This window comes from Dromiciops gliroides, chromosome 1 (assembly GCF_019393635.1).
Source record: "Dromiciops gliroides isolate mDroGli1 chromosome 1, mDroGli1.pri, whole genome shotgun sequence".
Taxonomy (NCBI): Eukaryota; Metazoa; Chordata; class Mammalia; order Microbiotheria; family Microbiotheriidae; genus Dromiciops; species Dromiciops gliroides.
Window position 1 is genome coordinate 152,666,988 of NC_057861.1, and position 19,973 is coordinate 152,686,960.

The following is a 19,973-nucleotide window of genomic DNA, read 5'->3' on the forward strand; positions in this document are numbered from 1 at the left end:
TGTTCCATGATTTTTTTTGCCATGTAATTATATCATGCCTTCATTGGTTCGTGTGAGTATGGTATGTCTCCCATCCAGTGATATTCTAAGTTTCTTGAAAACAGAGCCATGGTTTTTTTGTTTTTCCATGAAACTCATTATGTTGCAGTAACAGTATAATAAAGAAATCAAAGATAACAGATTCAGTCATAAGAGAATGCCAGAAAAGTTTGGTATAAATGAAATTTCTTCAATTTTCTTATTAAGTTCAAATTAGAAATTAGAAATATGTTCACATTATAGTGCGGGGGGAATTGCCTAACAGATCAAAAAAGGAATTAAGTTGAAGACTAGCTGTCACTAATGCTGTTATGATATATTCCTGTGCCTGAGAATTTTTTTTCTGTGTAAAGATCTTTCGGTTCCACAGGCAAATGCAACAAACAGCTCTCACACTTCTTTGGCATGGATTTTTTAAATCAGTTCTGTGATTTCCTTTGTGTAGGGAGTTTCCAGTGAGGACTGATACATATAAATTATTTAAGGTGTCTAACAGAGTTAGCCTCTTATATTTCAAAAAAGCAATAGTTTCCATAAAATGTGATGACTTGAACATGAAAATTCCTTAAGTTTGAGGATTCTGATTGTGTAAAATATATTAATATTCTTATTTTATTAATGGTAAAATTTGAAATTCTGTACACATGAATGATTTACAATGAGAGGTTTCATATATTCTCCTGAAATAAAGTGGAAGAGATGTACAAACAAGTTAAAAAATTAGTGTACCATGTACCATTTGATGATGACTGGAAAGCAGTAGTTACTGGTATAAGGGATCACTTGTCATAGCAAAGACATGGCCAGGGTGCATGTAACTAGGCAAAAACATATTTGTTGATATGTTGTATGAACTTGTGATATCTGCTGCCATCTTTAGCCTTATAGGAAATATACACTAATATAATGCTTCTATATAGTACAGAACCAGATATAGAATAAAGGTTTATGATTGGTTATTCTAAATAAGTACCTTCTACATCCCCACCTTTGACCATCCTCTTGTTTTTCTTCTTTAGGGTCCATGGTTAGCAACATATCAAACACTTTACCCACTATATGTGGTAAATAGAGCCTATAATATTTATAAACCAGTAAAATAAAAATTAACAAGTATATTCATTCCTGTAATAGAGTTGCTTTATTTCCTTATAATGTAACTTAGGCAACCCAACTGGAAGTCTTGGGAGAAAGTTAGTTTTTTGTTTGTTTGTTTGTTTTGTTGTTTATTTTTGCAGGGCAATGGGGGTTAAGTGACTTGCCCAGAGTCACACAGCTAGTAAGCGTCAAGTGTCTGAGGCCAAATTTGAACTCAGGTACTCCTGAATCCAGGGCCGGTGCTTTAATCCACTGCGCCACCTAGCCGCCCCGAGAAAGTTTTATTAAAAATAAAATTGCTTTCTGTAATAGGGTTGCTTTATTTCCTTATAATGTAATTTGGGCAAACCAACTGGAAGTCTTGGGACAAAGTTAGTTTTATTAAAAATAAGATTGCTTCACATAAAATGGTTATTTTGTGCTTCTCAACAGTTTGTTAATGGTGGTTTTAGTATCTTTTATACATGTTTAAGTATTTTAATACATTTTTATGTCAGATTTTTTCTATATCTGTGTAGTTGCTGTGTAGTTCCAAATGTTTGTTTCCTATCTTAATGTATATGGAGTAATTTTTTAAAAACTAGCTAATCTAAAAGGTATGCCTCTTCATATTGAAATTTTGGGCTTTATGTCTTTATACCAAATTTACTTAGGCTACTGTGCATGCTAAACATACAACTATATGAAAATTAATCCTAAGCCAGTTTGTCAAAAACCAATAGGAAATCTAACTATTTAAAACTAATTAGAGTTTTGGAAGGTAGTGATAGGAAATGGGAAACCACCTCAGTATTGACCAAAAATGACTTTTTCCCCTTTCATCTGTTAATTTGGAATACCCTCAGTTAAAATTAAGAAAAATAGTGCTAGATGGCAGCAAAGTTTATCAAGTAGCATTAAATCATATTCATTTGGAGATGAAAGGGGAAGAGATTCAGTTAGATTGTCAGCTCCTTGAAGGCCAGGGCTGTCTTTTTGCCTTCATATCTGCAACACTTAGCATAGTTCCTAGCAAATAGTGAGTGCTTACTAAATGGTTATTGACTGCAGTTTTTTAGAGGATGAGATATGTATTTTCTTCCTATTTCAACCTTTCTAAAGCCAGAAAGAAAATAATTACTTGAGTAAGACAATGTGACCATATATCTTAATAGTTTGTTGAAAATAGCTCACTATGAAGTAGAGTTGAAACAAGATGCCTATTAGATTTGTTCAAATTCCTGTTTTTGTGCAATACTCTTAATTTTCCTAATCATTCATTACCTCTATCTTTTTCTGAGCTTTTCTTTCTATATTTGTTTTATATCCCCAGTTGTAATCTATGATTTGTAAGGCATTCAGTAGTAATAGCAGTACATGACTTATTGTGTTATTCATCTCCTGACTCAACAACTCTTCCAGTGCATATCCAATCTGTTGCCAATGCCTGGAATTTCACCTTTGCAACATCTCTTGTATATACCCCCTTCTCTATGATACTGTCTCCACTCTAGTATAGACTTTCATGACCTCATGCCTGAAATATTTGCAGTAGCCTGCTGGTCTGCCTGTCTCAAGTTTCTCCCATCTCCCATTTAGCCACTGAGGTGATTTTTAAGGCACAGGTCTAATCATAAATTACTCAAACTATTCAATAAATTTGCAATTGACTCCAGGATCAAATACAAAATCATATGCTTGGCATTTTAGCCCTTCATAACCTAGCCCTCTACTACCTTTCCAGTGTTCTTAAACCTTATTCTGAGACATGTACTCTTTAATCCAGTGAAACTGGCCTCCTGGCTGTTCCATGAACAAGACACTCCATTTCTCTCTTCTGGGTTTTTTTCTCTGGCTGTCCCCCATGCTTGTAATGTCTCCATCCTCAGCTTCAACTACTGACTTACTTGGCTTCCTTTAAGTCCCAACTAAATCCAATCTTTTATTGAAAGTCTTACCAAACTTTAAATTCTAATGCCTTCCTTGTATTGTCTCCTATTTGTCTGGTATGTTGCTTGCTTTGTATATATTTATTGGCATATCATCTCCCCCATGAGATTGAAAGCCCCTTGAGGGCAGGGGACTGTCTTTTGCCTTTTTCTATCCCCAGCACTTAGCACAGTGCCTGGCACAAAGTGGGTGTTTAATAAATGTTCATTGTTTGATTGCTCTTTCTCTCATACGTTGCTTGAAACAGGTGGTAGGAAGCAGAAAATGGCTATAGTGGTAAAGATAAAGGACCATGAAATCTTGTATCAGGACTCCTAGGATTTTTCCGTTATCCCAAAGATATGCTTCAGCTGTAAAGATATGCGAGTTACCTAAGAAATTTAGCAGCTAATGCATTCACAGATGTATAGAAAAATTATAAAACATGAAAGTAAACCTATAGCATAAGCTTTCTCTTCTCATGCTCCCAACACATTTCATTGTATTTTAATGTTGAGGCCTAGTATAGTTAGGCCAAAGACAAATGATTTCAATCTTGGAATCTTTTTATTTGCTCCACTACTCTTACCTTCACCTTCCCTTGAGCCTCAGAGTATACAGAGTTATGGGTGAATCAAATTATGAAGCCACAAACTGATTTGACCACATTGACTTGCTTTTTGAAGCTTATACTTGATATTTAGAGAGAGTACCCAGAACTCTATATTCATTGAGTGTGTTTCCTCTAGGCCAAGACCGAGAACCTATAGTTAAATAAAAATGGTCAGGCAAGGTGTGTATGGAGGGATCTCAAAAACACTTAATTATCAGGCTCCAGAGATTCCACATCTGGTTTCAGGGTGAGGCTCAAGTTAGCTTAAGAGAGGCCTGCTTTGGAATATTATATACTTTATTTTTTCTCTCATTCCCTCCAAAATATAGGTTTGAAATTCCATTTGACCAAATACTCATAATAAAAATCTCTTAACATTTACAAACTCTAACCCATGTCCTAATTCACTGCATAAAACTTCAGTATTCAAGAATGTTTGTTCCAATACCATTTGACCTGTATTGGAATATAAAATAAACCGCTTTTATTTTGTAAGGAAGCTTCTGCTCATGTACTGATTCCTGATAATTCTAAGAATCATGGAGAAAGCCTTACTTAAATAGACATTTGAATTAGAGGGAAAGAATATGAAAAATAAATCAGTAAGTAGAGGAAATTAATAGTACTTGGGGGGGGGAGATATAAAACAATGTGGGAAATCCATATAAAACAATATGGGAAAGCCAACATAGTTACCAGGAACTAGCATAGTAGATAAGAGTTCTGGAGTTTCCAAGAAATCCACATTGCTCCTTTGGAATGCCTTGCTGTAATTCATCTGAAGGTGGCTGTATAAACAATTTTCGTGTCAGTGCATTTCATTTTTTAATTTTTCCAAAATAAAATACAAAGAGGCTAAAGTCATACATAGCATGTAATTAGATATAAAAAAACTGAATACAGGATTTTTTGAGGATCATTTGGCTTGAAAGACTGGTGATAATATGAATGCTAAGAGAATATGAATTCTCTAGTAAAGATAGAACACTAGGAAATTCACTTAAATTGTAATAAGATTTAAATTTAAACAAGTAGAAAACATCTTGACTAAATGATTAAATATTGGGGTAGGCTATTATGTGAGATTTGCAGCCAGGTGGTTAAGTGAGTAGAGTGCTGGACCTAGAGTCAGGAAGACCCAACTTTGTGAGTTCAAATCTGACTTCAGACACTAGCTGTATGAGCCTGGGCAAGTCACTTAACCCCGTTTTCCTCAGTTTCTTCATCAGTAAAATGAGCTGGAGAAGGAAATGGCCAATAACTCCAGCATCTTTGCCAAGAAAACCCCAAACAGGGTCATGAAGAGTTGAGCACAACTAAAACTCTGAGATTATGCATTTCATCCTTGGATGAGAATTTTTAAAAATCTGTCCTGAAGAGTTTAGGCTTGCAGGCAAGACACTGAAATAGGTGAAATTTTGTGATCTCTTTCAGTGTATTCCATGATATGAGACCAATGCTTTTTTTACATCAATATCAGATCATATTAGAAACAGCCTTTATTCTCTAATCTTTTATATAGCCTGAGGAGAAAATATTTGTGTCTATGCACATTATACTTCAGTTCTGTTGGTATGACTGCAACATAGTTTGCCATTCCTCGATGCCTTAACATAGGCAATCTTCATGAGGTGCTATGGCAATGAAAAAAAACACCCAATCACTTGATGGCCAACCTAATAAAGTAGCATCTTCAGTTTAGCTAGGCCACTGAGTAAGGCAACATGTTACCAGATGTGTATTGGAACCTTTCCAGGTTGCTAGAACGTGGCAAGACTAGTACTTTGCTGATTATAACCTTTGAGAATCTAGGGCCTCCTTCACAACACAGAGGCATCTGAGTAGGAGGTAATATAGTGCAGTAGAAACAATGTGGGATTTAGTATCAGAAGGATTGGGTTCAAGTCCCAGCTCTCCCCTTTGTTTGCCTTCATGACCTTGGGTAAATAATCCTCTATGACCCGATTTTCTCATCTGCAAAATGGGTTTCAACTAGCCACATCTGACTTAGAGCAAACATACATAGATTAAATTGTGTGTGTATGGAAGTGAAATGGTTTCTTATATTTTGTAAGAAAAAGAAAAGTCTGGGCTATTCTCATAATACTCTAAGTTTGTTTTAAGGCCAAAGAACCATATCACCAAAAAACCTAGGAAACAATGGTGGAGAATCTAGAAAAGTTAAGAAAATTGCAAATATGAAGGCATGAATTTCCAAAACTACTGGGGTCTTTTTTCATTTAATTTCTATGTGACATTTTTATTTCCTTAGAAGCATCTGGAATGGGCGACCTGGGTGCTATTTTGTGGTGGTCATTAAAAACCAAATATAACAGTGCCTTTTTCAGGACTATCTTTAGGCAAAATAAAGTGGATGATTCTTTTTTTCTTTTGCTAGCTCCAGTATTCCCCTTCTTTTATTCCTCATAGCTGCCCATCACTACACAAGGTAATAGAAATGTCTTCCTGGCACTCCCTTAATCACACCTACTTTTTTGGTCTATACATAAAAACTGAACTCACTCTGGACTTACCTATTCCACACGCTGCTATTCTCCCAGAACTCATAAACTATAAAGCGGGATTCATTTGAAAGCTTCTGAATGGAAACACTGAATTAAAAAAAAAGATAGTTAGCTAAATGATTCAAAGAAACAAAACCATATATATATCTCATAATGCTAGTTGACATATTTAGGTTTCTTTGGTGATTAAAACTTGTCAGATAGGGGGCAGCTAGATGGCACAGTGGTTAAAGCACCGGCCCTGGATTTAGGAGTACCTGAGTTCAAATTTGGCCTCAGACACTTGACACTTACTAGCTGTGTGACCCTGGGCAAGTCACTTAACCCCAATTGCCTCATCAAAACAAAACAAAAAACTGGCCTGCAAAAACAAAAAAACAAACAAATAAACAAACTTGTCAGATAGTGTATGGTAGTATTCCCATTTTATATGTGTGGAAACAGGTTTAAGGAAAAGAATGATAAGAGATCTCAACCATGTCATATGTATAAAAATTAAGATATTCAGGTAACAAATTGTTCCAGATAGCTGTATGGAATTTTTTAACTTGAATGTTTCTGTTTTCTTATGGGGTCAGGAAGTCATAGCCTCCAGAAGCAATATGTGGTTTGGTGGATAAAGGGCAGACTTTAGCCTGAGTCCTGCATCTGACAGCCTAGCTTTGTGATCTGGGGACATGTACTTAACTGCTCAGTATCTTAGTAAACTCTTGAAGATTATAAATTACAGAAAAGTTGCTAATACACGTCTGTGGAGAGAGGGCTACATGTGAGATTTCAACTTTGTGGAGATTAGACATGGTAGCTTTTAGATTTTAAATCGTTTAAATTATTGGAAGGTAGCCTAGACTAGATAAGAGACCAAGTTAAATTGGAAGAATTGGAGCTCCTCTGTTGGAGAATAGACTACCTTGTTTTGAGTCAGAATTGAGCAATTTAGGGACAAATGGCATTATCTTTCTTCTTAGGTATACTGATGATTTTACAGAGATTGACTCAAATCTTTCAAATCCTTGAGCGTGGCTTTTGTTCCTATTAGAGGAACACTTTGATAGTGATTTTGTCTGAATAAAATTGTCATGATTTTAAAAAATTGTTATGGGTCCTAAGTTTTAAAATTGGCCTCAGTGCAATGTAATTATCTGGAAGACAACAATCCCTCTATATCTTTAATACATAGCTTCCTACCCCCATTTTCATGAGCTGCAAATACTAAATCTTCAAGACAAGTGAAAGCTTCTTGGTCCTAGTTTTTTTTTACTGTTAAGTTCTTAGTTTATAATAATCATCAGTGAAGAAATATGAGCCATTAAAAGCTGTATAATCCTGAAATTGGGAGCCTCTGATAGCATAAATAAGCATATTTATAATTAGGGTGCAATTTATATTTGCTCAAATGGGTTTATTAAGTAACTGATGTGAATATTCCAGCCAGTAATGCAGAGCTCATCTTGTGTGACTTGATATTCAAGAAACTTTTATTTAACATTCATTAGGTATAAGGAAGGCACTATGCTATCTGCTGTACACAAAAAGGTGAATGAGACATGAGCCCTGCCCTCAAGAAGTTTAAAATTTAGCTACATAAATTTAGCTAATAGGCTGTTAAATTTTAGCTAATAAAGTTATAAATTAGCCAATAAAGTTAAGATTTAGCTAATAAAATGTTTGAAAACATTTATTAAGCATATGCTCTATACCAGGCACTGTGCTAGGTTAGGTGATGGGGGTATAAAGGTGAAAATAATCCCAATCTCAAGGACCTTATGTTCTAATGGAAATACGATTTTAGATCTGGAATGATGTCACCGAGTCCAATTCTGTCATTTTACAGTTGAAAGTCCAGAGGAAAAAATGACTTGCCCAAGATCAAACATCTCCAAACCACAGAACCTCAGCAGTTGGAAAGGATCTCAGAAGTCATCTAATCCAAATTATACCCAGCTAAGAGTCCTCTCTGGGGCAGCTAGGTGATGCAGTGGATAGAATATTGGGCCTGGAGTCAGGAAGCCCTGAGTTCAAATTTGACAAAGTGGTGTCATGGAAAGAGCAAGGGCTGGAGAGCTGCCAGAGCAAGGTCCGAGTCCAGTATCTGCCCCTAAACTATCTGTGTGACTATGGTTACATCACTTCATATCTTCAAGGCTTAATTTCCTTTTCTGTGAAATAAGAATAATTAGACTTACATGCCAGGGTGGTTATAAAGAAAATAGTAACAAAAGGTCATATGTGAGTTACATATTACTCAAATGGTGGTTTTTACCTTCAAGAATAATGTACAATTTCAATTTTTAGAAATTTCATAGAAGTGGTTTGAATAGTGCAAAAATGATTATGATGTAACATGGATCATTGATATGATTAGGAAATGTAAAACATATCTTGCAGTTTAAAATACTAAAATATTGAAATTACTTTTGGCTATAGTCAATTGTCAATAGAACTTTTTTTCATCTGCAATTTATTTGTAACATAGGTCACTGGACACAATCCTAGAAATTAAATATATAATCATGTTTACTTTTAAGATGCAGGAGCATTTCTTGTCAAATGGAGTTCATATTTTTTTCTAAACATGAGCTAGATGTGAATGGTAGTTGGGTGATTGGGAACCCTATTTCTTTTACTATTGTCCTAAGGAGACAAGACTCTATTCTAGGTGCCCTCAATTAGGGAACAAGATGAGCATCTTTAAAAGGAAAGATTTTTATCTGTAAATCATATACTGATTTGTTCTAATTGGGAAATACCCTGAATCCTTACATTCAGAAGATGAGGAAGAGCTAGTCTTGAGAAAGTATCATAAAGAATATTACAGGAAATTATAGATTATGCACATTCCTAAAGATACTTTATATTAATTTGTAGATTAGTAAATCAAGGAACAATTTATCAGCTGTGTGACCTCGAGCCTTAGTTTCCTCCTCTGTAAAATGAAGAGATCACATTGTTTGATCATTTCAGTTGTGTCCAACTCTTCATGACCCATTTGGAGTTTTCTTGGCAAAGATACTGGGGCAGTTTGTCATTTCCTTCTCCAGTTCATTTTACAGATATTGAGGAAACTAAGGCAAACAGGGTTAAATGATTTGCATAGGAGATTGGATCAGATAAACTCCAAGATCCTTTTTCATTCTGAGGTTTTGTTTTGGTTTGGCTTTTTAAAAAATAATGTGATTTATTTAAAAGTGGCCACTAGGTGACACTGTGATACACATAAGTTTTAGATTTAGAGATCTCCCTCCCCAATAGTCATGTGGACAATACATGCTGTACATTGAACACAACATAGTGATGTCATTTTGGTCCTCTTTGAGCATGAAGGACAACAATCAACCAACCACTTTTTCTTTCTATTGCTTTCACCTAGTTATTTCTGTTTTATAGGTTTTACCTTTACACATAGGCTAATCTAGAATAGGTCAGCCAGGAAAGGTACAAAAAAATGCAAAAAAAAAGTGTGGATTATTTTCTCAGGCTTAGATTTACGAGGGAGATATTTACTATTATGAAAATTTAATTACCTTTAGTCTTCCTTGATTCACACATTTATTTCCAGTGCATCATAGGATTCAGAGCTGGAAATGATCTTAGAGATCGTCTACTCCAATACCCTTATTTAACAGATGACAAGCAGGGTGTTATGAAAAGAACACTAGATCTAGGATCAAGAGGCCTTGGCTTCAAATCCCAGATCTGCTACTTACTACCTGTGTTAACTTCCTTCGGCCTCAGTTACTCATTTAAAGTCTCTTCTAAGTCTAAATTTGTGATTCTATTACAACCTGAAAAGTAAATGAGTAAATGAGTGGAAAGAATGCTGTAATGCATCATCTGGATTTTTCTTAGATTGGTTGCTTGTGTCCAGAAGGCTGTTTGTTATTTCAGTAGTTACAGAAGTAACTACTTTCCTTAAGGAAACCACTCAGCTTCAAGAAAATCACATAGCACAGAGGGACTGTCTTTCCGGTGAGGAACAGAATAGTGTTACTATTATTGATGATATACCCAGAAGTCAGCAGGTTGTTACCCCTGTTGCTGCTGCTGAATCTGTGCTTCCAGTAGAAACAGAAACTTTGAAAGCAGGGAATCAGGAGAAAACACAAAATTCTTCAGAAACTTCAGCTGACACAAGCAGTCACATCAGTCCAACGTTAACCACTAGCTCTGAACTCCCTAAGACGGATGAATTGGATGCAAATGTCAAGACAGAAACTGCCATATGTGAAGAGGACTTCAGGTCTCCTTCACAAGTTTTAGGCATGGGCATAGAAATTGACTATTTGGAACAATATGGAACTAATTCATTTAAGGAATCTGCCTTAAGAAAACAATCCTTATATCTTAAATTTGACCCACTATTGAAAGAAAGCCCCAATAAACCAGCTTCTATAACTACTGAAATAGCAAACAGCCTTCTGGACACAAGCAAGCAATCTCAGAAAAATCAAGATGATGCATTACAGATTGGTGAGTCAGCCAGGAGATAACTAACCTGGTGAATCTCTTTAACTCCCTCCCCCCACCCCACTGCCTCCCTTATTTGGCTACTGCCTGCCTCACTTTTAAGAACCTCTGAAAGCCTTTAGCATTTATCTTGCTGGTCAGAGAAAAATCAGTCCATTTTAAACTGTACCATGATTGAATATTTGTCTTTCCATTTGTTTTTTCTCATTGGAATATTTTGGGACCACATAATGTCCCAGCTCAGGCGAGTGACCTACTCAGTATGTCATCACAGTTTTACGGGCTTCCTCCTCATCCACACAGTAAGAAATTTTTGGAATAATGGGATGGGAGAACCTGTCTTCCTCACTGGGCACATGTCTAGTATTGCTGGAAGCATTGAAACTAAATTTGAGCCTTACTATGGTAGTATAATCATAGCTGTAGTAACTATAATTTTTACTCTCTCTGTTGTTAATGTTGTGACATGGCATTTTCTCATAAAATGCTGGAAAGAGTGTGACCATAGTAGACCACATGTTCAGAGAGAAACTAGAATAGATCCCTCTACTGGAGAGGACTTGAGTTCAGAAACAGATTTTGACCAGTCTTTAGAATCAGATCAGCAGAAACTGCTCCCCCTGCAGGATGTTACAGAACATACGTGCAGAGCGGGGCAGCTTAAAAGATATACCCTGTTTGCCCAATGGATTTAAGTGCATGGAAGAAAATTATACCTAGATTTGATCAGAATCCAAAGTCAGTAATTTCACAGTTAAGATCTATATTTAATACACATCAACCCACTTGGGCCATGTCACTTGCCTTATGGAAATTATACTATCCCTTCGTCGTTGCCTTACAATGCTGAACCTGTATTACAGTCTTTCCTCTGACACTTATGAGGATATCAATAGAAGCTATTTCACTTTATGCTATACTGTAAGGATAAAATGAGATAATTATATAAAGCTATGGTTTTCAAACATTTTGTTCTCAAAACTTTTCACTATTAAAAATTATTGAAGGCCCCTTCCTACAAAGAACTATTGTTTATGTGGGTTGTGTCTATCAATATTTACTATAATAAAAATTAAACATCTTAGTGCTATGAAAATAGTTTTAACCTCATGGATCCCCTGAGGCATAGTGCTTTTATACTTGTATTATCTCATTTGATCCTTACAACAACCCTGGGAGGTAAGCTCTAGTTCTATTATTATCCCCATTATAGATGAGGAAACTGAGGCTAAGAAAGGCTAAGTGATCAGTTTAGAGGGACAAAGCTAGTAAGTATCTGAGGTGGGATCTGAATCCAGGTCTTCTAGATTCTAAGTCCATTGCTATATTACTGTGAAGAACAATAATTTATAGTCATGATGATGGTATTGAAACACCAAATAAGGTTTAAGTGTGTGATATATTTTAGAAAAACATACATCTATAATGTCTCAGAATTTAAATGATCATTCTATAGCTATTAGGAAACTTTCCTGAAAATTCCAAGATTTTGTTCATGCAACTTATCACAGCTTTTAATTCCCTTCCTCCTTTGAGACCTAACTCAAGACTTACCTTTGGGAATACTTCTGTAACAACATCTTTTCTAAGTTATGGGTGTATGGGTGTATGGGTTCTGTGCTTAAGTAGGTCTCCATGCTGCTAGCAGTAGGGGAGTTATTAAGGGAGACAGCAAGGTGAGAAGTTATTGGTACTAAAAAGATTGAAGACTTAAAAATGTGATCAGCCCACTGAAAGGGAATGGGAAAGTAAGGATAAAGCAGATGAATGGCAATGGATGAGATTCATAGCTATGTAAAGACACCCTAATCATCAGCCAAGAATAGGCCAATCATATGAATTGAATTAGACTAAAGCTGATGGCATTAGTGACCATCAAGAGAACTAATCAAATGGTACAAGTGGAAAATTGAATCTGACTAGGCTGCTTATTATTCTTTCTGGTGTAGGTTCCATTTCTCTGAAGTTCAATTTCTGACAGTTGGCTATTTGGACATGATCATGGTAAAAGTAAGAAATGAGTAAAATACACTAACAAAAAAAATGAGTGAAGAGCCACTAAGAATCATACTAAACCTGCTAAAGAAGATGAGAGCCTAGAAAACCTAGTTTTCAAATTCTAGAATCACAGAATTTCAGAGTTGGAGGGAACCTTAGCAGTTATTTAATGTAGTCCATACCTGGCTAAAAATCCTTTCTGCAACAAGCCCAATAAGTGGTTAATCATTCTTCAGTTGAAGACTACCAGTGAGAAAGGGACCTTTTACCTCTCAAAGCTGACCCATTCTATGCTTTAAAAGGGAAGACACTCTATCCACCATTACCTTTGATGGCAGAAATAAGCTTCCATTTCTTTATGGTTGTTGAAACCATAACAAGATAAGAATTGCAATAGAAACCATATTTCTAATTCTATTTGATTCTAATATGCTACAGACACTTTCTCCCTGCTCTATTTCAATAACTCTAGGTCCTCACTACAACCATTAAAATGTTTCTAATAGGTTTTATATTTCTAGTAGGTCCCTTCTGAATGTGAAACAAAGATGGAGCAATAGGGCAATGTAGAAACAAACCATCAGTTTTCTTGTTTTGACAAATGTATTAGCAACTCATGAGAAGTGAACATTAATGGCAGTGAGGAAAGGAAGCCTGCCCTTGGGCATCCTGGATAAGTAATGTGCCAATTAGCCAACAATGATTGAGTACACAGCATAACAAGTGCTGTGGGGAAGATGACCAAGCCAATTAAAGACATTGTCCTTGACTTCAAGGAACTAACAATTTAGTTTGGACAACAGAAAAAACACACATAATCATGGCAGTTAAAGATACAACTGTGAAGCAAAATTTGAATAAAGTACAAACCAATGCCTCTGGCAAATGATGCTGCTTCCCCGTCCTCCCCCCTCCCCCAAACCTGTCTTCTCCCAGTTTTTCTATTTTAATGGCACTACCATCCCAGTAAGCCAAGTCTCAAAACCTTGGAGTCACCTTTAACTTTTCCCTTTCTGTCAATTCCCCAAATAATTGAGAAGTCTTTCATATCCTTTCCACTCCCAATGTAATCACCATACTTCAGGCCCTCATTGCTTCTCACCTAGTTATTGTAATAACTTAATCGGTTTTTTTCCCTCTTGCTATCCATTCCCCTCTCCTATCCATTCTTCCACTTGATGTCAAAAATAATCATCCTAATGCATCCCTCTAATACTGTTCCTCCATTTAACAAGCTTTTGGTTGTTTCCAATTGCCTAATGAGTAAGCTTCAAGGACTTCTATAAGTTACCTATGTCCAACTTTTCCAGCCCCATTTTATACCATTTCTCATTTCATATATTACATTTAAATCAAACTAGACTGCCTTTCTTCTTGTCTTCCATTCTTCCCATTCCCTCCTCTACAAAAAGAGAACTTCTATATGAGACTTAGTTCTGATCAGAAAGATGGAATTGGTTGCTGAAACAAAGATTAATTAGGCAAGAAGACATTTCAAAACTTTCAAAGAAAGAATAGGCAAGATCTCATGACTACATGGGTAGTCAACCCAAGTGGTATAGGAAGCTCTAAGGAAAGAAATTATGAAGACAAAAAGAATGCCAAATGAACAAGAAAACTTGTCTAAAAAGGTCAATGTAGATGCACAAGGAACTCATATACATATTTTTGAAAGATGTGTATAAGACAGAAATAAAGGCAAACAATACAGTAAGAAAACAAAAGGGCCAAACAATTCTATAAGAATGTATGGAGTTCTAAAGCCCAGAATAAGCAGATGCTAAACATAAATCTGAAGGGCAACAAAATGGATTTTAAAATCTGTTCAAATCTATGTTTGGTACATGATAAAAATCAAAGAAGGCAAATGATTGGTGTTCTGTTTTGGATATTAAAAAGTTAAAAGATGTCCTGGGAAATTTAGATACTCAAAAGATTACTTAAAGAAAATTTGTAAGCTATTAGCTTAGAGATTGATACATGGCGAGATTCCCAACTGGGAACATACTTTTGACTCCATCTTAGTATAACTGGTTGACCATGGGCAGTCTTGTGTAGGTTGTCAAAACCCAGAAAACTGTTGCTTCTACTTGAAGCTCATGATAAACTTCAAAGATTTGGTATTTTTATTTCTGGGTCAAATTTGTGGTTTCATTGGTGAAAGGATATCCTAGTAATTAAACTTCCTCCAGCAGTACAGATTGGTAACTACTCCACAACTTGTGTTGGAGATTTGCACAGCATCCTGAGAAGGTAAGTGAATTGCTCAAGATCACAAAACAAGTATGTATCAGAGGTAGGGCTTTAACCCTGGCAGCTAGGTGGCACAGAAGCAGCCAGGTGGTGCCTTGAATAGAGTGCTGAACCAGGAGCCAGGAGGACCCGAGTTCAAATTTGACCTCGGACAGTAATTGGCTATGTGACCCTGGGCAAACTACTTAATATCTGTCCTGGTTTCCTTAACTATAAAATGGGAGTAATAACAGCACCTATCTCCAATAGTAGTTTTGAGGATCAAATGAAATAGTACTTGTAAAGTGCTTAGCACAGTGCTTGACATGTAGAGAATACTTTAGGTGTATTTGGACCAGCACTGAACACAGCAGTACTGTCACCTTCTTATTTCTGTACTCTGGGTCTCTTTTTTTTCTGGGCAATGAAGGTTAAGTGACTTGCCCAGGGTCACACAGCTAGTAAGTGTAAAGTGTCTGAGGTTGGATTTGAACTCAGGTGCTCCTGAATCCAGGGCCAGTGCTTTATCCACTGTGCCACCTAGCTGCCCCTAATGCCTGACATTTAAAAGGTGCATTATATATTCTTCTTTCTTTCCTTTCTGACTCAAAAGTCAGATCTCTACCCAGTATGATAGCTATTAAGGAGCTATAATGGGTTCTTGATTGAAGAGGAAGGAGCAGTGGCAGTATAATTAATTAGTTGACAAATCTATCTTTCGTATCAATCATATCCTTTCCATCCCCAGTGTAATCACCCTATTCCAGGCCCTCATTACTTCTCACCTAGTTATTTTAATAATCTTCTAATTGGCTTTCTTCCCTGGAAGGGCAGTCAAAGGAGACCTGGATTTGAATTCTGTCTCTGTCATTTACTAGCTGTGTAACCCAGGAAAAGTCACTTAACCTCTCCCATCCTCGGTTTTTTCATCTGTAAAATGGGAACAATCATGGGAATAATAGGAACAGTAATAACAGGGTTGTGAGTTAAGATCATGTATGTTAAGTGCTTTGTAAATGTCACAGTGACATACGTGTCATTTATTATGATTAGTCTTATGAAAGCAGTGTTTCAAAAAGGTTATTTCAGCCACCTAGCTGCCCCTAATGCCTGACATTTAAAAGGTGCATTATATATTCTTCTTTCTTTCCTTTCTGACTCAAAAGTCAGATCTCTACCCAGTATGATAGCTATTAAGGAGCTATAATGGGTTCTTGATTGAAGAGGAAGGAGCAGTGGCAGTATAATTAATTAGTTGACAAATCTATCTTTCGTATCAATCATATCCTTTCCATCCCCAGTGTAATCACCCTATTCCAGGCCCTCATTACTTCTCACCTAGTTATTTTAATAATCTTCTAATTGGCTTTCTTCCCTGGAAGGGCAGTCAAAGGAGACCTGGATTTGAATTCTGTCTCTGTCATTTACTAGCTGTGTAACCCAGGAAAAGTCACTTAACCTCTCCCATCCTCGGTTTTTTCATCTGTAAAATGGGAACAATCATGGGAATAATAGGAACAGTAATAACAGGGTTGTGAGTTAAGATCATGTATGTTAAGTGCTTTGTAAATGTCACAGTGACATACGTGTCATTTATTATGATTAGTCTTATGAAAGCAGTGTTTCAAAAAGGTTATTTCAGCCACCTAGCTGCCCCTAATGCCTGACATTTAAAAGGTGCATTATATATTCTTCTTTCTTTCCTTTCTGACTCAAAAGTCAGATCTCTACCCAGTATGATAGCTATTAAGGAGCTATAATGGGTTCTTGATTGAAGAGGAAGGAGCAGTGGCAGTATAATTAATTAGTTGACAAATCTATCTTTCGTATCAATCATATCCTTTCCATCCCCAGTGTAATCACCCTATTCCAGGCCCTCATTACTTCTCACCTAGTTATTTTAATAATCTTCTAATTGGCTTTCTTCCCTGGAAGGGCAGTCAAAGGAGACCTGGATTTGAATTCTGTCTCTGTCATTTACTAGCTGTGTAACCCAGGAAAAGTCACTTAACCTCTCCCATCCTCGGTTTTTTCATCTGTAAAATGGGAACAATCATGGGAATAATAGGAACAGTAATAACAGGGTTGTGAGTTAAGATCATGTATGTTAAGTGCTTTGTAAATGTCACAGTGACATACGTGTCATTTATTATGATTAGTCTTATGAAAGCAGTGTTTCAAAAAGGTTATTTCAGCAGCTACGTGTGGGTTGAATTCAAGGGACTGGACTAAAACTTTATACCATGCCTTCTCCATAAGCCTGTTGTTGGTTTTTCATTCTTAAATGTTTCCCTTGGTTTCTTGATCATACAGTTCAATCCCCTCATCTCATAGATGAGGAAACAGGGTCAGGGAGGTTGTGATTTGCCCAAGGTGACAAAGCTGGTAAATAGGAGAGCCAGGATTCTAAATTGGGTGCTCTGATTTCAAAGCTAGTACTTTTTCTTTCAGTCATTTTTCAGTTATGTACAGTTCTTCACAACCCCATTTAGGGTTTTCTTGGCAAAGAGACTGGAATCGTTTGCCATTTCTTTCTCCAGCTCATTTTACAGATGAAGAAACTGAGGCCAACAGAGTTAAGTGATTTGCCCAGGGCAACACAGCTAGTTTCTGAGGTCAGATATGAACTCAGGAGGTTGAGTCTTCCTGACTCCAGGCCTGGTGCTCTATCCACTGCACCACCTATGTGCCCTTCCTACTGCACTCTTTCTGCTAGACACGATTCTACTTAACACCAGTGCCTGTTGATTATCTCAAATTGTCTTGCATATAGCTCATTTGCACATAGTTGTTTGTATGTTGGCTTTCTCATTAGATCAAGCTTCTTGAGAGCTAGGGCTGTCTTTTCTTTTTCATTGTATCCCCACAACTTAGCACATAGTAAATGCTAACTGATGGACACCAGTTAGAAAATTTTTGAAGAGGAAGCTGAGGGAATTTTATAATTTTTTTTTTTGCAATTTTATAACAGTTGGAATCTTCACTGAGCCAGACTGCTAAGAGAACAGTGACAGTTGAATACACTTGTGGTTGAGATAGCCCACATCTCCCAGGAACAGTTGGATTTTATTCTGTCAGTCCTGGAAGAAAGCATAGGTGTGCCTTTGATGATCTCAAACCCTCTTCTCCTTTCCTCTTTCACCCAACCCTCACTCCTGATCCGCATCTGATTCCCCAAGCTTCCCATTTCTAAAAAATGGGCGATTTATGATTAAATCAGGGCAGAGACCAAGGAAAGCTTAGGGAATGTTTAGTTAGGGACTCTAAGCAATAGGAGACAGAAGGCCTCAAGTGTCAGCATGGCTTAAACATTAACTTTTCTAAGAGCCACTTTTAAAAGATGTGCCTTTCATACACCTACCCTTATTGAGGATAAAAAGAAATTCCTGGAATACACTGTACACCTCCCTGGCCGAGCTCTTTGGTGTGCAATAGATTACTTACTGTAGGCACCCACTCTGGGAGGAAGCACTTTCCACATACTGTTTCAGAGCCAGGTGGAATTCTTCCAAGTCTTCTTCTACCACAGACATCTGACGCTGAACAAGGAGGATGTGCTGTGGAGAAAAAGATTTGTGTTATAGTATTCAATTTGAACAGGGATTACATTAGCCTGCCCCCCCCCACTACCCTTTGATGCTGTTTGCTTCTAATTCCATGATTGTTTCTCAGTTAGCCAGGGGGTCTCATTTGTGATTATGTTCTGTCTATTGCTGGTGACTCATACATACCCCAACTTGTAAAATGGCACAAAAAACACACAAATATATACACACACACACACACACACACACATATACATATATGTACACATGTACATATAATGATTTTAGATATTTATATATAAGGTATGTATGTGTATGTATGTGTGTCTGGATGTATATATACTTACATACATGCACATACATGAATATGCAGCTCTCATACAATGTATGTATATTGCGTGATACCACAACGTATACATGTGTATGTATGTGTATACACATATATGTATATGTTTATGAGACATATACAGGATGCCCCAAAGTTAAAGTTAAGTTTTATTAACCTAACACTGCACTAAGACTTTTAGGACACTGTATAGTCAGCTTCCCTAATGCATTTTGTTTCCCGTGAGTCATTCACCAAATTTGAGAGCAAGGATTAGGGGCCCTGCTCTGGTGATTGTTTGTAAAACAGCTTTAATTTCCTTTTTAGGTGTTGTGAGAAATTGGAGACTTATTCAAGACTTCTTCCAGGGAAAGGAGGAGCTCATTTTGCACCCCTGACTGATTCCAGTTTAAAAGTCTTTAGTCTACACAGATAGTTTTGAAAAAAAGTAAAGAAAAGGAGATCTTGTATCTCTCAAAAATAAAATAAAAGTCTTTATCACTGTTTTCTCAATGGGACTGTGGTTCTAGAGAGCAGCCTGTGTTTTCTCCACTGTACACTGTATCCTATGTGCTGCATTACCCAGACCTACATACTTATGAGCAAAGAAAACTTAAAAACATTTTTTAAAAACATCATCAACCCCACAGACCATAAAATATATAAAACTACACTATGCCTAAAAGATCTGAATTCAGGGGCTGTCATGGAGAAATTAATTAAAGCACTGGCCATTTTTTATATAAGAAAAAGTTTCAAGGGGGCAGAGCCACGATGGTGGAGAAAAGGCAGGGAATAACCTGAGGTCTCCCACAAACCCCTCCAAAACACCTTTAAATAATGCCCCCAAACAAATTCTAGCATGACAGAAGCCAAAAAACGATAGAGTGACTCATTTTTCCAGCCCAAGGCAACTTAGAAGTTCAGCAAGAAAGGTCTGCCCCACCCATGTGAGAGTAGGGCACAGTCCAGTGTAGGCAGTGGCAGTGCAGACCAGGCCCCAGGAAACTAGGAGCGGAGCTTGGGGTGACTGAATCAGTGGCAGTTTCTGGATCTCTCATCCCATAGATGCTAAAGAAGTCAGACAAATGGTCAGAAGGAGATTACATGGATCCCTTTGCTGGCACTGGGGGCAGGGACTCTTTTATATTGCCCATACTCAGATCTGGGTCTCAGTCCTGGGTCTCAATCCCAGGGCAAGGAGGAGCACCAAGACAGTGCAG

The 19,973-nt window shown here is 36.9% G+C and overlaps 1 protein-coding gene across 1 annotated transcript in view; it reads right to left on the reverse strand.

The window, feature by feature from the left end:
• The window catches only part of NECAB1 (N-terminal EF-hand calcium binding protein 1), a 219,486-nt gene that overhangs the window by 4,064 nt on the left and 195,449 nt on the right, over positions 1-19,973 (reverse strand). Inside the window, exons 10-12 of the mRNA XM_043975891.1 lie at positions 18,325-18,437; positions 6,193-6,270; positions 4,355-4,446 (exon numbers count right to left, since the gene is read on the reverse strand). Of these exons, the coding sequence (XP_043831826.1) occupies positions 4,355-4,446; positions 6,193-6,270; positions 18,325-18,437 (283 nt within the window). The remainder of the gene's footprint in view (positions 1-4,354; positions 4,447-6,192; positions 6,271-18,324; positions 18,438-19,973) is intronic.